General features: G+C 41.3%; 1 protein-coding gene across 13 annotated transcripts in view; it reads left to right on the plus strand.

Moving 5' to 3' along the window:
- The window catches only part of SHROOM2 (shroom family member 2), a 185,462-nt gene extending 164,866 nt beyond the window's left edge, over positions 1-20,596 (plus strand). For all 13 annotated transcript variants that reach the window (XM_073354561.1, XM_073354553.1, XM_073354580.1 and 10 more), the window contains 4 exons: positions 4,123-4,674; positions 7,049-7,232; positions 12,839-13,111; positions 17,704-20,596. In XM_073354561.1, the coding sequence (XP_073210662.1) occupies positions 4,123-4,674; positions 7,049-7,232; positions 12,839-13,111; positions 17,704-17,970 (1,276 nt within the window). In that variant the 3' untranslated portion in view covers positions 17,971-20,596. The remainder of the gene's footprint in view (positions 1-4,122; positions 4,675-7,048; positions 7,233-12,838; positions 13,112-17,703) is intronic.
- The last annotated feature ends 1,447 nt before the right edge of the window (positions 20,597-22,043 follow it).

The raw sequence follows: 22,043 nt of genomic DNA on the forward strand, positions 1-22,043 counted from the left end.
ATTCTAGATATTTAACCTGTTTAAGACTCCACTTTTCCATCCATCCACGGATGCATGCCTTCCCCAATCCCCTGCACCCACCTTCCGTAACTCCACCTCTCCAAAGTCTGCTATCCTCTGCCCCCACCTCTATGTCCTCTGCCTCTTAGAGTGCCGTAGTATCGCCCTTCCACTCCCCAAGCTCCTCCCCAGGTTCTTTGCACTCCGATCGATACCTCCTCAAGGTCTCTGCACCTGTATTGGTGCCTTCCCTTGCGCACACATTCTTTGTGCATCCCCCGTCACGTCCAACCTCATTCCATGCCTTTTTCCCCTGCCCTACTCCCCTTCAGTCATCCCCTCCATATTCTGCCAATCCGTTTCCCCCTACTTTTACTCCTGAGGGAATTCAGTGCTCCAAAATTAAAAATTCTGCACCAAAAAGTTAATTAAATTCTGCACACAATATTTGAAAATTCTGCAAATTGTATTTGTCAAAATAACACTACATAATCACGCCAGTTTCAATTATTTTGGTAATTTATTTCAAAATACCTGTCAGCAAGTATATCTGTAACAATACAGACACACACACAATAATTCCCCAGGAGTAGAGAGTTAAAGAAACCCCTATGAAAACCCAGTTCCTGTTTCTCTTCCCCCTCCCCCTCCAGGGCCCAGCCGGGGGGCCAGACACTCACACCTCATTCCCCCCAGAGCCCAGCCCTGCCCCCTCAGCAAAGACATTCTCACCTCCTTCCTCGCCAGAGCCTAGCTGCGTGCCCGTCCCTCCCCCCCAGCCCAGACACTCTCACCCTGTACCCCCAGAGCCCAAGTATCCAGAGGGAGAAACAGCCTGATGTTGGGTCCCAGGCTTGCACGGAGTTTCCTGCGTGCCAAGTCCTTTCTTCAGGACGTGCTGGGAACTGCAGCTGCTAGGAACCCTCCAGTTCCCTCCCACTTCCCCCTAGCCTTGTCTTCTATTTGCAAGCTGCACTCTGCCGGGTCCAGCGGCCTCTAGTGATGGCCAACATCTCTGCAGCTCATTGGGGGGGGGGGGAGAAGGAAATTTTGCACGTACACCATTTTCTGCAAAATTCTGCATTGTGCAATGGCACAGAATTCCCACAGGAGTACAACTTTTTGCCCCCCTCCTGCCTAGTACGTGGTCATTCAAAAAGCAGAGAAGATACCTACCTGCAATCCTACTGTGTGATCCCCACCCAATCCATGTCTCTTCTGGTCCTTTGCCTCAGCTCTATATCTGATTCTTTCTCCTCCGCATTTCTCCCCAGTCCCCTATCCCCCACATATTCCCTTTCCCCACACACTCACACATTAATTTAGGGAACTTCTGACTAAGTGAACTGTGGGGAAGTTTCCATAACCAAGCTGCTTTCAAAACTTTTATTTGGAAAAAAAACAAAAAACCCTCAAAATTCATAATTTGCAGATAATGATAATTGTATCTCACATGTAAGCTTCTGGAATAGGTGCCACCAAAATGAATTCAATTTTCTTGCACAATAATTGTTTTAGCTCCCTGTATGTAGTGGCTTAGAAACCACTCATAGTTGGGCAAAACATTTTAATACACCTTTATTTTCCAAATTCCTTTTCTGAATTTTACTAAATTTCTGTGAAAATCTCTATACTCAAGTTCAAGAGGCTGGATGCCAGATTTCGTGGGATCACTTTCTTTTTTGGGGTCATTAGGGGATAATAAAAACTGGGATTATGATGGGATGCTGGCTTCAACATTTACCACAGAGCAGCAGCAGCAGCCACTCTTCAATAATTTATGCTATGGAAACAATTATGCCATTTTGTGGGTTCAGCTTAGTGATAGCTATAAGTGTAGTTTATATGAGGATCTGGAATTTCATACACTAGATTAGGAAATATGTAATGGGTTTTATGGGTATGTTTGTGCATGCATCAGTTTGAATGTGCTTCAGAGGAGATTTTCAAAAGCACCCAGCGTCTCTCTCTGTTCCCGCTGAAGTCAAAAGGAATTTTACCACTGACTTTGGGTAGATCAGAGTTATAGTAATGCTTAGCACTCTAGAAAATCTCACCATATATATTTGATACTGGGCAGTGTGATAACACTATCACTTGACTGATGCTTGCTATTTTAGTGTAGAATTCTTGTCTTTCATTTTTAAGGTGGGTTTTTTTCTTCCTTATGATTTTTTTTTTTTTAAGAAAAAAGAAATAAGGTCCTTTTTCAGCAAAGCTCTTAAACATGTCCTTTGTGCATAAGTCCAATTGAAGTCACTGGTTCTTAAACACATGCTTAAGTGATTTGCTGAATTGTGAGCTGAGAGAGCTTGGCGTGAAAGACAGAGTTGAGTGTGAACTTTCCAAAACAACTGACAGTCTGAAAAGATCCTTACTGTAGAAGGATTTTCCCCCTTATTTTAAGAAGAATTCTTTTTTAGATCTATCAGAATATTGCATATACAGTATAGTCAAAATATCACCTATATATGTCATTTCATATAGGGGTGAGTGAATGTGTGTAATATAGTCTGTATATTCATACAGACACAAATATAAATATATAGATTACTGCTGCAGAGGAGTACAATATTGACTTATTTTCTGTTCTCCATGAAAGTACAGTAAAGTATAGCTTTATTTTTACTTCTGGGACACACCCACACATATAGCCAAGCAGCAATATGTGTATGTCTCTCAGTCACTAATCTAAAAGAAAGCCAGCTAGCAGAAACCAGATATTTTACCAGTGTTCCTTTACTTGGGCTAAACCTTCCAAACCCACAACATTAAAGCAATAATTTTAAACTTCCTTCAAACTTGAAACCACCCCATCTGTGTTTTGGTTTTATATTGTACATACAGCACACACACTCCAGTAGTGTAAACAGAGCTGCTGTTTATCTAACATGTTATTTTCTAATTTAAAATCTAAATTACCATTAAAAAAGATATGTTCTTGATTGAATGTCTTGTCTTAAGCACAAGATAGCTCAGTAGTATGTATTAGAGGATCCCTGCAATAGGCTGTCACTGACAAAACAATGCAGAATTGAATATAATTAAGGCTCTGATTTAGTCATGGAAGTCACGGAATCCATGACTTCCAAAGACCTCCATGATTTCAGCGAGTGCTGGCTGGGAGCTGCAGGTACCCCGCAGCTCCTGGTCGCCACGGTCAGCAAGGGGGACTCCCGCCGCTCCCCTATACCCCACCTTCCCCGCGGACATCAGGGGGAATCCCCACTGCTCCCGGCCGCTGAGGGCGGCAGAGGGACCTCCACCACTCCCGGCCACCGCAGGCGGCATGGGGTACCCGGCAGCAAGGGGGATCCCCGCTGCTCCCATCCACTGCGGACAGCAGGGGAGACCCCCGCCGGCAAGAGGGACCCCCGCTGCTCCCGGCCACTGTGGGCAGCAGGGGGGATCCCTAGACCTCCCAGCCGCTGCAGGAGGCGGGGGGAACTGCCAGCAGAGGGGGAGCCCGGAGCTCCCAACCTCTTCCCCATGCCCCCCGGTTGCCCAGGCTACTCATTTTGTCATGGAGATTCTCAGTAACAGTCAAGGACAGGTCACAGGCTTCCGTGAATTTTTCATTATTGCCCATGACCTGTCCATGATCTTTATTAAAAATACCCGTGACAAAAACTTAGGCTTAAATATAATTTTTTTTGAGTAGCTGTTTTTTCTTCTTCTTTCCTTCTCTCTCATTTTTTCTTCCTTTTTTTCTATTTATGCAAAGATAAACTAGGTTCTGATTATGAGACTTTCATATTTTATGTGCAGGGTTTTTTTTAAAAAATGCATTTTTTTTATAAACTCATGTTTTGAACTGTTTCAAGACAGGTGTAAGTATTGTACTTTGTCAGTCCTGTAGCCTATAGAGAAGTCATGTTTTATGTAGTGTGAGGCTAATGCTGGAGATCTGTGTAAGTGAAATAATAATTTACTTTTAAAATGTCTGAGAAAAGGTAGATCCCTAAGTTGAGGGTTTGAGATGTGATATGAGAAAAGGTTTCCTTGTATTAATAAATTGATCTTTGTTAGCATACAGACAGACCTTTTCCCTTTTTATGGATAAGAATCAGCATCAAAAGATCTTGAATTTACAACAGTTAATTTCCCTTTCTTTTTTTCCAGAATTGAAAGAGTGATAGATAACAACACTACAGTAAAAATGGTTCCCATCAAGATAGTTCATTCTGAGAGCAATGCAGAGAAGGAAAGTCGCCAGAACCTCGTGAGCACCATGGAGCCTCCTGCCTTACCTAGTGGTTTGGAGAAGGACCAGATTAAAACACTCAGTACTTCTGAGCAATCCTACTCACGTTTCTGTGCTTACACAAGGCAGGGTGTAGAACCAGAGCCTGAGAGCAAAACCAGACTCCCTGACCCACAATCAGCCGAAGCACTTGGGAACAACTTGAAGGACACTGATGCCTCCATCCCTGTAATCGGCTACGTGAAGGCCAAAGAAAAGACCTTTGAAGACTGGAAGTCTGAGGAACTAGCCAGAGAGATTGTGGGAAAAGATAAATCTCTAGCAGATATTTTGGATCCTAATGTGAAAATAAAAACTACGATGGATCTGATGGTGGGAATCTTCCCTAAAGACGAACACCTCTTAGAAGAAGCTCAACAACGCAGAAAGCTCCTACCAAAAGTTCCTTCTCCAAAAATTGCAGAGGAAAAGTGAGTAAAGTGTTTCCACAATCCAGTGACCTTTCCCTTGTTGCTGTCCAACTTTGTATTTTTCCCTAAACATTTAAGGATCCTTCTTCATATTGTTCATTTTTAGGTATTCCCATTAAAATGGCATTTTTGGCAGTGTTATTTATTGACCAGATCAATAATCACAGGAGCAAAAATTAGAGTCCTATTGCAAAGAACATATATATGTTAAGCTCTGTACAAGTTAGTTATGGTGTAATATATTTATTACATTACACCACAACCAAACTGGGAAAAGCTAAACAATCACATAAGGGAGTTTGGGAAGGAACAATTAGAATTCTATCATGAGACAATTCTCAAAGACTTTAGAAATTTCACTAAGACCATCCAGTGTGATGAGGTCCAGACAGGGAAAGGAGCAACGTTTTAGTATTTATAATATCAAGACGGCTTACAAAGAAAACTTAAAATGAACATAGATAATATAACCTGGATCAAAGTAACCTGTTATTACCTAGTTGAGAATGGGAACAGAACAGTAAAATATAACAAAAAAGCAGTTGAATCATACAGATCTTTGATCTCTGAGTGTTGGTGCAATTTCAGATACAATTTTGTCCTGAAGTTCGATGAGCAACCTTATATTGTGTAATGCCCTGAATTTGGTAGCCTGAAGCGTGGTTATAATCAATACGCTATGGGAACTTTTAAAAACCGTTTCTAGGTGTTCTCACAGATAATGGCACTGAGGTTATCGTAGTGCTTTTTAAAGTGGAACTTGAAGGCTGTTGCATCAAAATTTCTGCCTGTGTGAGACAAACTTGGTTTAGGTTTCTCTCACATTAATGGTGAAGGCTTCTCTATACCAAGGTTTTTTTTGTTTGCTAGTGGACAGATGCTGACATCGCAAAATTTTTCATCACAGTTTGATATTTACTGGAATCCTGTGAGCAATCTCATCAGAGACATATTCCTAATCTCAAAGGCAGGGCCCTCCAGGTTGAAGACTCAATACTGGATGGGGTTATGGAGAAGCTTGCACTGTCACTGTCCTTGTTATAGCTGGTCTCTGGATCTAGGGAAGCAGTCTTTTTCTAGAACTGTTAACAATCATGCACACTCAGGAACACAGGCATTGCCATACTGGATCAAAGCAGTGGTTCTCAACCTCTTTACCATTGTGGGCCACATATGCAGTTCTCTGGGTTGTGTGCCACATCCACACAATACTACCTGTATGGCCTTGAGGATGTCACATGGGCCGAATCTGTGTCCTGATCAGGCCGCAAGCAGCCCGCAGGTTGAGAACCACTGATCTAATCCAATATTCTACCTCCAACAGTGACCAGCACCAAGCACTACAGAGGAAGATGCAAAAAAGCCTGTAATAAATAAATGTGGGATAATCTGCCCTCGGAGAAAGTTTTTGCCTGACCTCCAATAGTTAGAGGCCACTCTATGCCCAGAAGCATGAAGGTTTATATCCCTTCTAAATGTCTTGGTTTTGTTTTACTATTATAATATTGGGTATTCTTCTTACTTATGTAAATGTCTGATTCTTTTTTGAATCCTGCTAATTCCATTGAATTAATTTGGAGCTGGAGATAGTCATGCTTGCATAACAGTGTGCCAGTCAAGAGATGGGGGAGTTCAGACAGAAAATAGAGAAGAAAAGGATTTTAAATTTATGTTTCTTAAAGCACTGCCTTGACCAGTTATGAATTTTAATCATGTCATTAACAGTGTCCTAATTCTTTCACTTTAAAAATGTTTACTAAATGCATTTTGAAAATTCAGTATTGCTTCATCCGCTGTGGTATTTTTGGTATTGTTGATCATTGCTAATATTTCTGATTTTATTACTCTGCTTCCTGAGTCTCTTAAAATCCCCATAAAGACCACTTTTCAACTAATCAAGAGAGTGTTGCATAAAGTAATAGGATCTTTAAGGTTCATAATGGAAAAAATGAAATGTGGTCTGCTGCATTTTCACCAGAAGATGTGTTTTGAGGATTATGGAATCACTAACCAGTGAGAGTACAGATGTAGACAAAACCATTGCCTTCATACCAATGCCTGTTTAATCAAGAATAGTAAATAATGATTTAATCACTGTTACAAAGTGCAATTAAAAGACAGACTGTGAATAATTGCTTCCAGCTGGAGGCTTTGCTAGTTCCTTTTAATTGCCTAAGTTGATAACTAGCTTTTGTGACTTCCAGTGTGGCAATATTTCCTCCAACATTTGACCCTGCATTGTTGCCATAGTTATCATCTTTCCATTAAACAGTCCATTTACTTGGCAAAATGATGGGTTTGAAAGACTGTTCTCTCTTTTCAGTGCTCAGGATGTCAGGCAGTTAATTAAAGTTATGACTGTTTTTTTTACCAGGAAAGAGGAGCAGGGCATGCCTTCTGCCATCTCCTTGACAACCAATTCCACTTACTACAGCACATCTGCACCAAAAGCAGAATTGCTGATTAAAATGAAGGACATGCAGGAGCAGCAGCAACAGCAGCAGCAGAGCGAAGAGGATTCTGAAGATGAGCTTGATCATGACTTGTCAGAGAAGAAGGTAACACAGTTTTGCCCTTTGAAATATTTAATAGGATTTTCAAACCTGGATGCCTCAAATTAAGCTCCTAAATTCACAGGTAAGCATCTAAATAAGAGGCCTGGTTTTAAGCCAGTGGGATTTCCTGGGTGCTCAGCAGTTTTGAAAGATCAAGTCACTTATTTTTGTGTCTAGCTCTGGACCGAGGAACCTAACTTTAGACAAACGGGCATATTTTTAAAATCTTTGTGTGTATGTTTTTGTCTTTTTCTGTAGAACCTTTCCACCTGAGAGTATCTGTGTGTAAGAGAAGTGTGCTTTCAGAAAGAGTTGCTGAGCACCCACAAATCCCACTGGACTCAGTGGGCCCTTGGATTTCTCTAGGCTTTTGAAAATTAGGCCATCTGTCTTCTGTCAATTTTTTGTTATTGCTCATGAAAGCAAGAGCCTGCTAACATTGACTGGAGCTAGATAGGCAGTTTGGTGGGTGCTCAGCTCACACCATTAACCACAATCCCCTACACACACACACATCCCTGTGGCACCTTAGGGCTTGTCTACACTTACATTTGATAGCGCTCTAACTTGCTGGCTCAGAGGTGTGAAAAATCATCCCCCTGAGCACGGCAAGTCAGAGCGCTTTAAAGCGCTAGTGTAGACAGGCTCCGAGCGCCGGGAGCCACTCTCCCAGCTCTCGGAGCTTATCCCCTCGTGGAGGTGGATTACCAGGAGCGCTGGGAGAGCTCGCTCACGCGCGACCACACTCGCACTTCAAAGCGCTGCTGTGGGAGCATTCCTATGGCAGCGCTTCGAAGTTTCCAGTGTAGACATACCCTTAGTCTTGACCTGCATAGTATTCCAGTGCTGAGAATCTGTGTGAAGTGGTGATTTTGTGATGGTTGTACAGTGTGTGTCGTCTTAGTTAGATTGAAAGCACCAGATTCTATTCATTTGTGATTTGGCACGAATAGATTTTAGCCTTGCTTCCCAGTCATGAGAAACTGGGGGAAATCATCTGTTGTGCTATTCAGCCATCTGTTTCTGTGTTAAGTGGTCTAGTTTTAACTATATTTACTTAAAACAGCAATACCAGGGACGAAGCAGCCTTCAGTTCCGGGATATCTTCTTTAGTGAACGTAAACTGTCACGATCAACCTCCAGTGTTCGTTTAGTAATCAAAACCGGTAGGAATGACCTTCAATTGAATAAAAGGGAAATTGTTTTTAAAAACTGTTCATATATGCTAAGGATTCCATTGCAGTTTGAAGCAATTTACTAGACTAGAGAAGAGCATTAATTATTCTTGCTTCGTTTTATGTGGTCCTTGTAATGCCAATAATTGTTTGTTTTGTTTTCATTGATTTAGACAGAAAAATTGTTAGGTCATGTTGAATGACAAAAAAAGTGCACAAGTTAGAAATTGAGAATGACAATTCACAAGCGTCTAGGTCAAAATGTTCTTTATTTGTGGTGGTGTCTGTTTACATGAAAAACATATTTCTCTTCATCGCTTCCCCCACACCACTAAACACAGATTATACAAGCTGAGAAGTATGTCCATGTATAGCGGTACTAGACACCCTCCCTCTCTCATGTCTGTGATATACACATTCCTGTTTACTCACCCATCTGCTCCTTTGCATGCAGTGGAATGTGAGCTCTCAATCCAGCAGGCTTTCATCTTAGATCTCGTCATGCCAGTGTATGCAAATCACAGTAAATGGGTCAAGCCATCCTTATAAAACTGCCAAGATCTATAACATGGTCCAATTTCACATAACTGCCAGCTGCTGAAAAAAGAGCCTTGGGGCCTGAAAGCTTGATTGTCATTTATTTGTCAGTCTACTAAAAGAGACACTGTATGCTTTGAACCTGTTTGTTACTTCATTGAAACTCACCAGTTCTGTTACGAGAAATCGTGGTTTTAGTCCAATCTGGAATTCACAGTGGGTTTTCCAGGACCAGTTTACACCTGCCATTCTCTGTTTTGCATATACTTGCTGTTCTCTTATTTATTTTAAAATAATAAAATGTTGATGAACACTCAGGATGGGTGTGGGGATTTTATGCAGAGAAATTGCGCATGTCTATTACAAATAATTAGAGACAATCTCCCTAATAAGTGAAATGTTGTGGTCACATAAAGCAATATGTTTATTGAGGAACAATATGCTTGGCACAAATATAATACAAATGGATTTGAACTGATGTAGGAAGGCAATAAAAGGGACCTTGAAGTTATATTGGGTTTGAAAAATCTGCTTGTGGCGAGTGGGAGGTTTTATAGTCTTTTCAGACATGAATCTAGTGTGAAATGAGGCAGAGAACTGAGTGTAAACCCACAAGTGTAAAACCAGTGCAGTGCTGTCTTCCCAAGCCTGCAGAGAGAGAGTACAATCTCCTCTGCTGCTGCTGATAGCTTTGCTTTGGTAAGCTGCTGCTGAGTGAAATTAACAAGGGTGCAGTCCGTTTCTCTGCTACTATTCAAAGTAACAAGGATTCCGGAAAATCAGGTCCATGTGGTCTGGTCTACACTAATAAACTTGGCAGCTACAGTTCACCCCCATCCCATTTCAAAACTGTAATTGATGTCAGGAAGACATTATGGCTCAGTGGATTACTAATGGGATATGTAGTTTTTAATCTGTTTTGTAGGTCCCATATTCATATTTAGCAAAGGTCAGTAGTGAGTTCAAAATCATCTTCCTCTGGTGGTTTGTGTGGAAAGAGTTAATCATCTCAATTCAGTTCCCAATGAATATGTGTCCACATCAAAATTGATGTGTCTACTGACAGTTTTAGAAGAAAGGTTATGTGCATGTATACTGATCTACCTTCCTCACATTTAAGGTGGTCCTTCCATGACTAGTTTTAGGCATATTAGGAGGGCAATATAGCACAGAGCATGACTATATTTAATCATGCATCTTGTAATAAAATAGTAGGATTATTAAATTGCATGGCATCCTAGGAAATAGGTCTACAGCAGCCTGACCCAGTTAATCCAAATCAAACTTCATTTGCATTTAGGAGGGAACAAAAAATCAAATCCTTCCGATTAATCCGTTAGTAGAGCATGCATCTGTAAAACTGCTTGCTACCTTAATCTTTTGGACACCCAGACAAACAGATAACCCCGATACAGATTAACCTGGCCTGAGAATATTAAATCAAAACAAGATAGAGCCTGCCCTGATAATCCATATGTTTGATTTCAGAAGTACTCTTTGTTAGGTTTTAAGCTACAGTTGGCCTCTGTTAGGGTGGCTGAGTTTTGGGGGTTCCCAAAACAAACTGTCAGTGCTTACTCTGTGTAACTCTGCAGATGGCTATACCTTCCTGTGTATAGTGTAAGGGTCAGTAACATATTCCTGGGAAACAGGGATGGGTTTCTGTTTAATTGTACGTATTCAATTGGTTGGTTGAAATCAGAGTTCCCAACGAGTGTGCCACGAAATCAAGAAACTTAAAAGAAAAACAAACATGTTAAGTGGTATTGCAAAATAATTACCATCTCAGACAATGTAGCCTGCATTAGAAATCGACACTAACAGGTGAAAAATTATTAATATTTACAGAAAGATGAGGCATGCTGTTGTCCTTTACAGGCATATAAGACCCCGGCCCAAAGGATGAATTTTTTTAGGGAGGCAGCATGGTAACAGCAGAGAACACAGTCGGGAGACTGGGGCTCTGGTTCTGCTCTGACAGTGACTCACTGCATGACCGGGGCAAGTCTGTTTCCCTCTCTATCAAATGGAAATAATACTTATCTCACCAGGATGTTAGGGGCCTTGTTTTTGGGGGTACTCTGAGACCTTTTGATGGAAGGTGCTGTAGAAGTACTAATTATTTGAGCCCTGTGTTTTTCACAAATACAAAATAGCATGAAATAAAGGGGGGGGAATATAAAAAATAACATAAAACGAAAAACTCACCCAACAGCAGTGGCTCCTGCAGCCGTTGTTCCGCAGGGTTGGTGCCCGGCTTCCCACCCCGGGCATTGCTACCTGGCAGATGGAAATGCAGCACCACCCCACATGATGACAGAGTTGCAGCTGGGCCAAACTTGAGTAGCGCTGCAACTCTATGCGCTAGGTCACAACTCTTGGAGCAGGGAGCTGGGCCCAGCCTGGCAGGAAGTGAAAGATCCCAACAGCGTAGTAGGCCATGTGTTAGTATTAACCTGCCATGTGGAAGACCTAGCTTTTTATGCCCATATTTTGCTTAGCACCATTAGCCTCCACCCCAAGAACGGTTATGCTTGAGAGTGCTGTGGGGATAGTCTTTGAGGAGGAGAGAGTACTTTTGTTACTCAGTAATCGGCTTTTGGAATTGGAAGCTGATCTAAGGAATAGCAGTAGTGAGCTCCAAAGGACATCTTGTCTTCTGCCATGGTGGTGAATTGCCAAAGGGTGAGCTCTTATAACGTAGACCTAGGTCTATCAAAAGTTTGTGTCCTGATTTTTTTTGAATCCAGAACACTACCAAGGCCTAGATGAACATCATATGTCTGTAATGTGCATACCTTTCAACCTGCCATGCCCCAGATGTGGGTTGCATTGTGTGACAGGGACTCATAAAAATTCATGCAGTGATGCTGGTATTTATTCCTTAATAATAATTTTGTGATTCATTGTTTCTTGTGTAAACAACTTTCTACATAAAAGTGAGGGGAGACTAGATTTCTGTGGGATGCAGATAACTTTGGGACTTAAATGAGTGACACCCTCAACGTGTGAGACATGAAGAATTCTTGTAACGCGTAGCATGATGACGAGGACAAAAGAATTGGGGCCAGGAATCAGCTGTGAACACCTGTACCTCCTTGCTCTCTGGCCAGCTGACCATATGTCTTAAGTGAAGTGTTCTACTCCTTGGACTGACATTTGATTGGCTTCTCAGCTCCACGGTGGGCAGAGTCGCAGATTTGCCCTTAATCTATCACAAAGGAGTGTCTATAACAGGATTGGGGAGGAAATGGAGAGAATCCTGGGAGCCCAGTGAGTGACAAAGAACAAATTCATTTCTTCTCCCCCTTTCCCTGGTGGAGAAAAAACAAGATAGAGTAACTTTGATTTCTTGCCATGTGAAGTAATTCTCCTGGAGCTTGAAAGCCTTTTTTAGCAATGAAATGTAAGATACTGTGCTTGCAAAAAACTTTATCTGTAGACTTGAATTCTCTAGTTGGACAACAGTCACAGCCATAATCACAGTTTCCCTTGCAGTCATAAACACACAGACCACTGCTAATCAGAATCAATGGCTGGTGTTTCTTTGGGGGTTTGCCATGTAACAAAGCAAATTAAGGACATGATCCATCTTCTCAGTCAGTGAGAGTGTTGCCGATGACCTCAATGAGAGGAAGATTGAGGCCTAAGAATCTACAGTAGAGGGGTCCTGTTTTGTTTTGGGCTTTGTAAACTGATATATTCTAGGAGGGGAGGGGAGGGTAGCCTGATGCTGAAGTTTGGGGTAGTTTACCATTGCTACTTTTCCGCAGAGAACCATGTGTGACTTTTTTGCCTGAGCTATTGGACCAGAATGCAGGGAGGGAAGTCTCTGTTTCCATCTCTGCTGGGTCAAGTGTATCTAATAAATTCTTGCTCCCCTTTTGTTGTCCACAGCAAAAACTCATTGACAGCATCAGTAGGAAGCTGCAGGTGCTGCGCGAAGCTCGGGAGACGCTCCTGGAAGACATCCAAGCAAACAATGCACTCGGAGATGAGGTGGAGGCTATTGTGAAAGAGGTCTGCAAACCTAATGAGTTTGACAAGTTCAGGATGTTCATTGGGGACCTGGACAAAGTGGTCAACCTGCTGCTGTCACTGTCAGGTCGACTGGCCAGGGTGGAAAATGCCCTGAATAACTTGGATGAAAATGCCTCTCCTGAGGAACGGGTAAGGCAGGTTGCTAAAGGGCAATAGTATTATTTTGGTATTTAAGGAACCAGCGTGGTAGGCTTTTTTTATTTGAACACCAGGTGGGCAAGAGAGTGGAGGGGAGAAAACTGCTGTGTTGATAATTCACATCAGGATGCTTTCATTAGATCTCATTAATACTCTTAACCTTGCCTTGCTTTCACTCAGAATACACCCACTACAAGTGGCTTGGCCCTGAAGAATGCATGACACTTTGTGCCCAGGTTTAGGAGAGCAGGTTGTTTAAAAGCACTGACATGCCTTTCTTTCTGAAACACTAAAAGACAAGTGCCTTGATGAAAGATGATGAGCAGAGGAGCCTCCTGTTTCTTTAACAAAGAAAAGAAAAAATAAGTGGGGGAGAACAAACTAAAAGTAATTGTCTGACTCAGCAATTTGGGATGCTTAAAAATGAACAGATTGTATTTGAGTTCCAGTCCATACACACTGTCGACAGTGTACTATTATTAATTTTAAAAAACCAATGAGGAGTCCTTGTGGCACCTTAGAGACTAACAAAATTATTTGGGCATAAGCTTTTGTGGCCACGAAAGCTTATGCCCAAATAAATTGGTTAGTCTTTAAGGTGCCACAAGGACTCCTCGTTGTTTTTGCTGATACAGACTAATATGACTACCACTCTGAGACCTATTATTAATTTGTATTATGGCAGAACCAAGGACCCTAGTCAGTGATTGGGACCCATTACATTAGATACTGTACAGACATGTAACAAAGACAATGGTTCCTGCTTTAGAGAACTGACAGGATGCAGTACTGGACAAAAAGTAGAGAAATGGGGTGGAGCTAGATGGGAACACAGCGTTTTTTAAAAAAAAAAAAAAAAAAAAAAAGTTTGACAGAAAAATGGAAGTCATGGCTTCCTATTTACCTGATCAGTGTCAGATGGTAGTGATTTATAGGAATCTCAGCAGAAGTAGGTTTGTAGGAAGGATTTTAAGGACCAGGTATTCATTACTAATCTTTCTATAACAGCAGAGAAATGGAAACTTATTGCTATATAGTATTATCTGGTAGCCACAGTCTTTCCATAGTTAAAACTGAGACTTGCTTCCTTTGCATGTCTGACTTTAGATTCCTGTTTGTTGCATTTTTTTAAAAAAAGCTGAAAAAAGCACCTCTCTGCGTCAGATTTTGCATTGCTGGCCTGTGGCCCCAGTGCAATCTTTTGCCCAACTTGGACACACTTTTTAAAGACCTGGATCTAATAAAGACCTGGATCTAAGGTTTTTAATCATGTTGTGAAAAATCTTTCCTGAAAAGATCTGGACCTGAGGACCAGTTTTTGACGCAGGAAAGGCATGTTTGCAAAGGTGTTCACTGACAATTTAAGACTTTATGAATGGTCCATTGGGCAATGGTGGACTTTAAAAGGGCATGATATGGCTAGGAGATATTTAGGCTTTCATTTAAAAAAAAAAAAAAGTCACTGGCCTTGCAGGGGGTTTTCAAATTGTAAACCAGTTTCTAGGGAGGTTTGCCATTGATTCTGCTCCAAACAGCATTTCTGAGTTCTAGGAAGAATCTGGGAATTGAGTGCATCTTCCCCAGGTGCACACACATACGAGTACTTTGTGGGAGAAGAAAATAATCTTCTCCCACCTCCATGCCCTTGTGAAAAATACCGTGTTACAAAAATGGCTTATGAAATTAGGTGTGCAAGAGTGGTGAAGAGGAGCCAGTATGAGGCTGGTGTCACAGGAGCAGAGTTAGGATTTCATGTCTATTTTAACAGCATTTTCAAGCATTTGTTTCTTGAAATTGAACTTTAATTCTGAAATGTCTTTTGGTTGCATGCTATCCTTAGCACATTTTATAAGAATTTTTACTGTCAAGTTACTCTCAGCATCAAATTAGTCTGAACTTTAATTCCAGCTTCATGGATTATTTTCTATATGCAAATTCTCATGTTGATGTGTATCATTTCCTTTAGTGTTACTGGGACCCCTGCACATTAACATGTAGTTGTATTTTTTTAGCCTTATTGTAATGTAAATCATTTTCTAATACTAAGTACAGACAAAAAGAAAAGGAGTACTAGTGGCATCTTAGAGACTAACCAATTTATTTGATCACAAGCTTTCGTGAGCTACAGCTCACTTCATCGGATGCATTCAGTGGAAAATACAGTGAGGAGATTTATATACACACAGAACATGAAAAAATGGGTGTTATCATACACACTGTAAGGAGAGTGATCACTTAAGATGAGCTATTACCAGCAGGAGAGCGGGGGCGGATGGGGGAGAGAAAACCTTTTGCAGTGATAATCAAGGTGGGCCATTTCCAGCAGTTAACAGGAACGTCCGAGGAACGGGGCGGGGGGTGGGGGTGATACTGTCAAGAGAAAGACTGGCTTTGAACTTCTTAGTAGAATAAGAATCAGTCACTTGATGGTGCAGAGACTCAAAGGAGAATTTACATAGGGAACAAAGCTGAAAATCAGGGTATGTGATTACACATTTTTTGCCTAGATCCATGTGTGTAAACAAAATCTTCATCCTTGTCTCTTCTTCCATGCGCATAGATCTCTTCTGCCTGTTGTTTTGTCCTCCTGCTGATGCTCCAGGTCACCACAGAGAAGCAGCTTTGCTTGGGCATAGCAGTTCATGACAATGCAGGGGATGCTGTCTAGATTCAGTGTGTCTCAGAATAGAAAGTCAGGCAAGATTTCCACAGAGCTGGTTGAGTGATGCATCAGGGTACCAGCAGGACAGACGCATGGACTAGTGAGAAGAGGCTGATCTTTTGAACGGGCTGTGCTTTTGTTTTTGCTTCTCTGCCCCTACTCTTATCCACACCCATTCCCCATGATCATATTCCTTTACTTCTGATTAGAAAAGTGCACATTACAATAAGGAAGAAAACCCTATCAGGTTCATATTGGGTTAGTATGCAGCATAATTAGGGCCCTACCAAATTCATGGTCCATTCTGGTCAATTTCAGTCATAGGGTTTTAAAAATCCTAAATTTCACAGTTTCAGATATTTAACTCTGAAATTTCAGGGTATTGTAAGTGTGGGGGTCCCAACCCAAAACAGGGTCGTGGGGATGGGGCTATTAAAGGGGGTTGCGGTATGGCCACCCTTACTTCTGTGCTGCTGCCTTCAGAGGTGGGCAGTCGGAGAGCAGATGCTGGCTGGGCACCCAGCTCGGAAGGGAGCGCCACTACCACCAGCAGCGCAAAAATAAGGGTAGCAGCACCATACCCATGTTATGCCACCCTCACGTCTGTGCTGCTGCTGGAGGCTGCGAGGCCTTCAGAGCTGGACTCCCAGCCTGCAGCCGGGGAGCTTCCTGCAGCTAGGGGAGGTTCCCGGAGATGGGTCTAACCCCGCCTCGGGAGCAGCCCATGCAGAGGAAGAAGTCCTGGCCCTCCTTAGCTCCTCCAGGACCAGCAGCTGGAGCTCAGCTCTTGGAAGTGAAAGGGGCCTTGGGCTGGCTCTGTGTGTATTGGGGGCAGGGGGTGACCATGGCGCCCCAAGTGGTCACCCACTTGCCCACCCATATGGCCAGCCCTTTCCCTTCCCCAAGGTGATGACACCCCCCGCCCATACCATGCCACCTCCCTTCTGCAGTGCTGCTGGTGGTACTGCTGCCTTCAGAGCTGGGCTCCCAGCCATTAGCCGCCGCTCCCTAGCCACCCACCTCTTGAAATCTGATCTCCTCTACAATAGCCAGATTTCATGGGGGAGATCAGATTTCACGGTCTGTGACGTGTTTTCACGGCTGCAAATTTAGTAGGGCCCTAAGCATAATGAAGAGCTCTCTGTCAACTCTTCTCAACCCCAAGCAGTGTGTTTTCACAGTTTGATGCTCTGGCAGTCATTTGAGAGACCTAATCTGGGTTTAATTCATTGCTGGTTACACATGCAAGTAGATCTTGCAAATAATTTCTGGAAATCAGGATGGCATCCATGTTACTTCATGCTAGTGCTTCCCACAGGCAGCTGTATTTGTTATAATTCTTCCTGTAAACCATTAAGCACTAAGAAAAGGACCTTACTTACCAGTGTTTATAAAACGTATTCCTAAGTGCTTTACTGTCTCTGCAGGTTTAATTCTCTTCTATTAATTCATTTTATCAGATTTATATTTATCAGTGGCAGTTGGGAGATCAAGTTAACCTTTAAGCAGCAGTTTTACAACTTATCTACAAGAACATTGGGTTCACAGAAAATCTGGGTGTGAATGTCCCCCTGCCATGGACTAACTGTCTATGTGGACCCTGCTGACTCATCATACCAGTTTGTTAATGCACTTTGATCTAGTCATCTTTGAAATGGGACTAGATCAAAGCACATTAACGAATTGTTAGTGCATGTCAGCAGGAGCCACATGGACAGTTAGTCCATGGCAGGCTAGTGCGGTGTACATGCGCTCCCTAGCTTGCCACGAACTAATCGTTTGCATAGACAAGTCCTTAGTCCCAGTCCGTCATACACACACCTCTTCATCCTTGTCCCTGCAGATAAAACTGATTTCAAGGTTGACCAGAAGACTGTTTGTCTTGAACTGGTATCTGTAATATGTTTCTCTTTCTCTTAAGCGGACATTGGTAGAGAAGCAGAAGCTGCTGACTCAGCAGCATGAAGATGCGAAAGAACTGAAGGAAAACCTGGACCGACGGGAGCGTATTGTCTTTGACATTTTGGCTAACTATCTAAGCGAAGAGAGCCTAGCAGATTATGAGCACTTTGTAAAGATGAAGTCAGCCCTTATCATTGAGCAGAGAGAGCTAGAGGACAAGATCAAGCTGGGGGAGGAGCAACTCAAGTGTCTGACGGACAGCCTCCAACCTGAAAGGCTCAGATAAGAGGTCAAGGCCCGGACCAAAGACTGGAAAACTGGTGGTTGCGCACAGCTTCCAAGTATGCAAGCGAAAACCCTGACTTGTATCTGTGTCTAGGAGGCGGAGTCAGACAAGAGAAAAATAGCTATTCGAGCAATAATGAGCTTTCTCGTTGTTTGGATAATGTATTTAATTTTTAAAGCCTCTTTTTAATCCCCAACTCTACAGCTGTTCTTCGTCTCTCAACCTAGCCTATAGAAAGTTCTGCAGGTGGCAGAGGAGAGATTCTAAGCTTTGAATGCAGTGTATTGTGAAGTCTGTTGCAATAGTGCATGCAAACAATAATGGTTTTCAAAATAAGATGTTTGATAGTCTTTATTGTCTTCAGAGGCTGTACAAACTGCTGGGAAGCCCAAAAGTAAATGAATAAAGAAGCTCTAATTTTAGGGCTTTTTTTTCTTTTTTTCGGTCCCATCAAGTAGGAGAAGCGTGTGTCATGTGTTTAATATTATGTTCAGGTTGCCAGCACTTTGATCCTGGTACGTCAGATGCTTTTTCTTTGTAACGTATCATATAAGAAAAGTTCTCACTTTCTCCTTTCAGAAAATAATTTCAAAGCCAATCTCAGCTGGCTAGCGGCTGAACCAACTTGAAAATCATTTAAGATTTATGTTACTGAAGTTAAGAACACATGGTTTAGAGAAACATCCTTTTTTCCCCAGTTTTTTATTTATTTTATTTTTTTGGCATGGCATAGAAACAGTTGTGGGCCCATTAATATTGTAGCATTTTTCTTACCAAGTTGTTTGATTTCCAAATGGGACTGAGGTTGCCTTGTTAGTTTGGGTCAGTTCATTTATCAACTAAACTATTTGGAAAATCTATTTGCTGCTTTGGGTTTCCCCCCAGCGCAGCTACCTTGTAGAAAAGAGTCACTAAGTTAACAGGACAAACTGTACTGCTTTTATTTTCCTTCTGTTTGTTCAACAGTTCACCTTTTTTATATAAATGGTTAAATTATACTCAAGCTGACCTATGTAATGCTATTTCTTTCTTCCTTCCCTCACCACCAAATGCACTATAAACACCTAGGCCACGTAAGTACGGCTAAGCCACGTGAGTTCAGTGCAGTATTCAGAGTAACTCTGGTTGTAACTGTGAACATCTGTATGGTTTTTTTTTTTTTTTTTACTTCACATGTTGACATATACACTTTAATGATAGGACACTATTTTGTCAGTTCAAGACTACTGGAGGTGATATAGTAACACTGCCGTCCAGTAAAACTCTGATAATTTGCATCATGCTAACCCATCTCTTATGATGGCATTAACTGATTTGATCTCCTACAAATACTACAGAATTGCTCTGTGTACACATGTATTATCTCTATGTTAAGATATAGCTTTTAAGGGCAAAGGGAAATCTTAGCTTCATGTATAGACTATTTAAATTATATAAAGGAAGCCCTTTATCTCTGTATTTCAATAACAAACAGATTCTGCAACAAGGAGCTACTTTTAAGGCTGGCGTGGATACCAGCCTGTAGCAAACTCTTTGAACAGTACAAGTGATTAAAGATAAAACAGAATGAGAGAAAATCAGCTCTTTACAACTGTTCTTGCAGTTTTAATATTGACAAAAGGTTCTTTGTCTATTATCAAAATTCTCCTTTTTCAGTGCTTCTCTTGGTCCCTTTTTCCTGATCAGTGAACTGCTTGGATTGCAGGGACTTGGCACAAAAACTTCTCTAAAACCAAGCCCTTCGCAGACAGCTATAAACGTTAAAAGGACAGTTTTGCCTATTATACGATCCTGATTCATGTATCCTGGGCCAGATCTTCAATTGGTGTAAATCAACTCCATCAAAGTCAAATGGGGCTACTGATTTAGTCTACCTGATGTTCTGGCCTTAATTTCTTCTTACAGTTTACCAAACTTAGACTTCTAACAAAATCCCACAAATATTTGCTGCTATGTTAATTGATAGTAGGACCAGTGAGTTTTCTCTTTCGACCCATTCCTTAACCATAAGAAACCCTAAGCTAAATAATTCCCAAATAAATTATGTTTAGCTTTAGTCAAGTAGTGTGCATTGTTTTACCTGTGACTTTTTAAATTTTTTTTACAGATTGTGGTTACTCTGACGTGTATGTGAAAAGTGACTGTGAATAATAATATAATTCCATTGTGTGTACAGTACTTTGATTTAAATCTTTCTGATAAAGATAGCAATACTGAAAGTGCTCTATCTGTTGTCGTTTTCACAAAGCAGTATATATAGTCACCCTGTCCCACTTTCTTCTTTTTAAATTGTGCTCAAAAGCTCTGTTAGTTGGGACCAGAAGATGGCTGTCTCCCAATGTTATATGTAAATCTGTAAATAGCTCTGTTGTTGCTTTAAAAAAAATGGCGGTGCTAATATTTTGCCTTTGGCATCATTAGGTGATGGCTGCTACTTCACCTCATGTCATCTCTCCATTTTAGATCCCTTTGTATAGCGAAAGATTTCTGTCAGGTTTTCCCCGTTGTTTGGATTTTGCAGCCCAGAGTGAAAATGTGTACAGTTTTCTTGCTTGACACTTAACATTTACCTACTGACAAATTGTACTGCTTGACTTTGAGGAAATAAACTGTATATTTCAGTGTACTGAGTTTATCATTAATTTTATGCAGTCAAAATATCAAGACACCTACTCTTTCATTGGATACTCATGTCCACTTTGCTATCTCTCAGATAAGATAAAGCACATAGGGTAGCAGACTAATTACCTGCTGGTCTAAAATCAGAATCGATTTTTTTGTCAAACAAATTATTTTAAATTTAGATTAACTGATCAGTCTCAAGTCCCACATCTCGAACTGAAGGAGTACATAGTTGTGGCATTCCATGTAAGGATATAGATCAATAGGAAAGGTTAGGAAGAAGTGGGTCTGAATGATTTTCATCCCTTCTCTGACTGATCCTTGTTGCGTGTGCTGTTTTTAGGTTTCCACTTTCCTCTATCTTTTTTCTACACCATACAAATAATAATAAAAATTAATAATAAATATTATGAAGGAAGTGCAGAGAGGAAGATACAAGATTTTTCTCTTTAATTAACATGGGCAATTGAGTTGAATTGGTTCATCTTTAAGATATTGTATCATATACAAATGTCAAAGGGGTGAATAAATTAACTTGATTTGTAGTTAGTGGACTACAAAAAGCAGGTATTGGTAACCCTTTTGTGAGCTCTGATTGCTCGTGTAATCCTCAATGGGAAAATGTATGCAGGATATTAAAATTAAGTGGAGGGAAGTTGGGTTTTTTTGTTGGAAGTTTTTTCCCCTGCTGAACACTGCTGTCGTACTATACATCCTTCTTTTTTCTCTTAGCGTTGGTCTCTTGCTCTTTTTTTTTCTCCTTTTTGTAAGGCTCAGGCTGGCAGCTACAGAAGAGTTGTCCGTGCAGAAATGTGCTTTCCTTGAAATTTCTGTTGCCCAATGAAATTGCCTAGGATCTTGTTCTACCTTTGACTTCCTGTATTAGGTAGCTGAGCACACCAGAGTTCAGAGAAACTTCCTGGTATTACTGTGTCCCCTTCTGACTAATCGGTAGCTATTGACTATTGCTTACATACTTCTGTCATTGTTTCCAGTTTTATACCTCCCTCTGGGCTTCTCATTACCAATGTGGCATGAATGGCAATTCATAGCTGGCAGGGCCTCATAATCTGGTTCAGTAAACTACTTGCTATTGTTTTGCAGAGCTCAGTCACTTATTACTAGGGCCCTACCAAATACCAAACACCAGTCTCTCCTGTGAAATCTGTATAGTATAGGGTAAAAGCACACAAAAGACCAGATTTCACAGGGGCCCTACTTATTACTGAAGACGTGCTTGGAACTTAAGTAACTGAGGACATCTCAGACTGTGAGCTCTTTAGGGCATAAATTGTGTCCCACGTCATATCATTGGAAGTGCCTATTACACACTATTATGGTAAGAATAATAACATAGCTGAAAGTATTGTACTATGCTGATGATAAAATTGGCATCATGCTCACATTAGCCATCCCTATTCATCCTTCTAAGTCACAATCTATTATTTAAC

This window comes from Lepidochelys kempii, chromosome 1 (genome assembly GCF_965140265.1).
Source record: "Lepidochelys kempii isolate rLepKem1 chromosome 1, rLepKem1.hap2, whole genome shotgun sequence".
NCBI lineage: Eukaryota > Metazoa > Chordata > Testudines > Cheloniidae > Lepidochelys > Lepidochelys kempii.